At 37.9% G+C, this 3,569-nt stretch overlaps 1 protein-coding gene across 1 annotated transcript in view; it reads left to right on the top strand.

Annotated features, from left to right (window-relative positions):
- The window catches only part of wdhd1 (WD repeat and HMG-box DNA binding protein 1), a 31,006-nt gene extending 29,640 nt beyond the window's left edge, over positions 1 to 1,366 (top strand). The window contains exon 26 of the mRNA XM_046033395.1: positions 931 to 1,366. Within this exon, the coding sequence (XP_045889351.1) occupies positions 931 to 1,125 (195 nt within the window). The 3' untranslated portion in view covers positions 1,126 to 1,366. The remainder of the gene's footprint in view (positions 1 to 930) is intronic.
- Positions 1,367 to 3,569: the final 2,203 nt, after the last annotated feature.

Below are 3,569 nucleotides of genomic sequence, written 5' to 3'. Positions count from 1 at the left end.
CCCCCCCCCCCCCCCCCTATATCTAATTCACAATAAAAAAAATAAATAAAAAAAAATAGTGTAGGAAGCAGCAAATCCTCACACTTGAGAAGGTAGCTCCCAACCTTTGACACATTTTCTGTCCATCACCGAATCAATTGAGCGATCCTTTCATCACTAATCTTGACCGGCGTCTAATCCTCCAAAGTGGACTTGCGGATTTATTTCGATCTTCTAATCGCTACCTGTAGCAACGCGCTCACGCCAACGCACCCTCTTGCTATTTATTTTGATTATTCAGATGAAATTCAATAACGGCTGAAGCTTTGAATTGCAGTTTAAAGTGAATTTCAGCTGCGAACAGGTTTTTAAACGACCCCGCAGGGGCACGCTTAGCCTGAAACCTTGTTAATGTTTGACCCTGCGGTTGTGAGCGAGTTGTTACTAATTACATTATTCTGTCTAAATACAATAAAATGACAATTGAACAGCGAGACGTCACAACTTGTACCATCTACCAGCTCTGTAATGGTGGTGTGTGTGTGTGTTTGAATATGCATGGGGTTAATGGCGGTGCTTTATCGGGCGCTGGAGGTGAAGAGTGTGTGTTTGTGTGTGTGTGTGTGGCATGTTCACTCACAAGGCCTGATGATTCATCCTGGCTCCATTACATCCAGGAAAGCGCTCTCTTTTGTCTCAAAATAAATAAATAAATAAATGAAAGCACGAGGAGGAAAAGAGGCAGCAGGCCAAAGAGATGCAGCCTGTCAATAGTGATTATACATGACAGGGTGCAATTTCAAACTGCACGCCTGAGTGTCCGTGATTGTTCAGTCATCATCATGTAGGTGTTTGGAGCCTGGATAGACACTGAAGAACAATGCAATTTTGTTTTGTCCTGTTCGGTAATTAACATGTGCATCTCGTGTCCCTTTTTATTGTGTCGTTCAGTCGTGGACGGAAAGAGCAAAAGGCCAAACTGGAGACGCAGCAGATCTGAAGAAGAGGAAAAGAGCAGGAGGAGGAGGAGGAGGAGGTGCGGAGAATGAAAACGGACAAGCGGAAGCAGATGAAAATAGTGCCAAGAAGAAGAAATCTTTGGATCCCTCCTCTAAGCTTTCAGCATTTGCTTTTAACAAAAACTAAACATTTTAGTAGTTTTTTGTTTTGCTGCTGATGGTTTTTGTTCAGATTCATGTGTGAAACCTATTTTGTCCTTCACACATGTTGAATCTGTGTTGATGAATGTGTTCTCTGTGATTTTGAGGCACTTAATCAGAACATTTAAAGCCCTTAAATTCCTTGAAAGTTAACGATGGATCAGAGACATTCATCAATAATATCCGTGATGTTTTTTTTTTTTTTATTTGACATTCATCATATTTCTAAAAAAAAAAATATTTTTTTCTGTATTTTAAGAATTTAATAAATGTACATGTTAGTTCACATTTTGGTCTTCAGTTTCCTTTTTGTGGCATCGAAAGGGAGAATTGACAGGCTCTTAAATAAGGATAAAGCTGGTGTTTTTCTATATTATTTTTTTTTTTAAAACAGTTCACAAATATCCTTTTTTTTTTTTATATATATATATAAAAGGCTTATTTATTACAGCTGCTCACTGAAGTGTTTAACAGATGCTACTCAAACAACAGTTGTTGGGGATCTGTGTAGTTTATTTTGACTCAATCCCACACCGTCCTGCTGCCAGAGTGTGTGTTTATGGCAGGGCTGCGCAATTCAAATCGAATAGTATTTTCAATTACGATTTTGGCTCTCTGCGATTTATGGAAACAAGATAATAGAGATAAAATGATTGTTGTGCCACATTCTGTTTTGTAATGATGCTCTCGTGTTTTAAATCCAGCACACCCCTTTCCTTTTATAGTGGTGTCTCCTGCCCCTCCCTAAAAGCCCAAATTTTTTTGTTCAGCTCAAGCAAAGAGGACCAGGGGTTATAACTGTTACAAATTACATGTTATTTATACTAATTTATCCTTTCTTTACTCCCCATTAGTTGAGTTTAGTGTCATTGCCTGTTCTGACAGAACACCGCGGTTGAATTTCAGCGTTACCCCGAGTAGTTCACCTGTTACCTGCTCTGCTGGAGACCCGTTGGCAGTCAGCCAGAGGAAACACTGCGCTGCTTTCATCCTCTTGCATCTACGATGCTGTTTAATGATGGGATGCTATTTCTTATTTCATGGGCTACTTGGAATTTTTGGGGTAGTGCATATATAATATAGTTTTTAAATAAGGCATTACATTTTAAAAGCTCAATAAATGCATGATGTTTCTTAGTCAACAAGTAATCGTGTTAAATTATCGTGATCTCAATATTGACCAAAATAATTATATAATAAAGTTCATGGTAATGAGGGAACATGTTACCCAGTTCAACAGTGTTGTTCGCTAATGTGTTTTTAATAGTTTTTGGATGACAGCTGAGCACTGTGGCACAGAGGAAACACAGACTTGGTAGGAGGATCAGTTCATTGTTTGTTTTTGGTTTGTCATGGGATTTGTTGACAATAAGAAATACAGAATATCACCAGATGGATCCTTTAAAATTGTCCACTGTGCTTGTGCTGTTAAGAAAACTCAGCTGCTTGTGCTTTCTTTTTCTTGAATCTGTCTTTTTTGTGCCCCATTTTTTAAACATCTTTTTGTATAAAAAGTGCTATATATATTTTATGTAAAGTTTTGTTTTTGAAAATCCTTAAAGGGAACATCTGGAAAGGTAGGTGGTCTTATTTTAAGGGGTCACCAGCCATAAATGTTGAGATCCACCGCTGTGGCATATTTCTTAACAGTGAGTTTTGAGAAATGCATGTATTCGCTTTCTTGAGAGGATTGAAACCTTGTCTCTGGTCAGAGTAAAAATAAAGCTGGAGCCAGCAGCCAGTTTAGCTTAGCTTAGCAGCTAGCCTCTGTTCAAAAGACAGCATCTATTACAGTTTTTCCTCAGTCACTTTGGTGCATTTCTCACATCAGAATTGAAATTCTCAAAACTAATTGTGCAACCTCCACATCTTCTCGTCACTTGTGCACATCATAAAAGCACTTTCTCGTTGTTTTGAACAAATTGCAAATGAGTTGACACACTGATGCAAATGATTATGTACAATTGTCTGCTGTTTCCTACATTATCAATTGCTTATGTCATGCTGATCACAATGAATTATACCAGTCTCTGTTGAACAATCTTACCCTCCAAAACATCTAGGCACAAGTTCATTGCATTTGTCACTACATGCAAAATGGTTGAACACGTTATCAAAAATCAAAGTTAAAATACTTTATACTTGTTGGCAAAGGATATGAATATACTGTAGCTAAACGAAATGTTTTTTCTTAAGGACCATAAACAAAGTAAGAATAGACAACAACAACATCACAATAGCAACACTCCAACACCAATACTCAATACCAGTAAACGGTAACAATACACAGTGAGCAGTAATAAACAGTCACCTAAAGGATTATTAGGAACACCATACTAATACTGTGTTTGACCCCCTTTCGCCTTCAGAACTGCCTTAATTCTATGTGGCATTGATTCAACAAGGTGCTGAAAGCATTCTTTAGAAATG

The sequence above is a fragment of the Micropterus dolomieu genome, linkage group LG20 (assembly GCF_021292245.1).
Source record: "Micropterus dolomieu isolate WLL.071019.BEF.003 ecotype Adirondacks linkage group LG20, ASM2129224v1, whole genome shotgun sequence".
Taxonomy (NCBI): Eukaryota; Metazoa; Chordata; class Actinopteri; order Centrarchiformes; family Centrarchidae; genus Micropterus; species Micropterus dolomieu.
The sequence above is the reverse complement of the archived record's forward strand: the minus strand, read 5'-3'. Positions and strand labels throughout refer to the sequence as shown.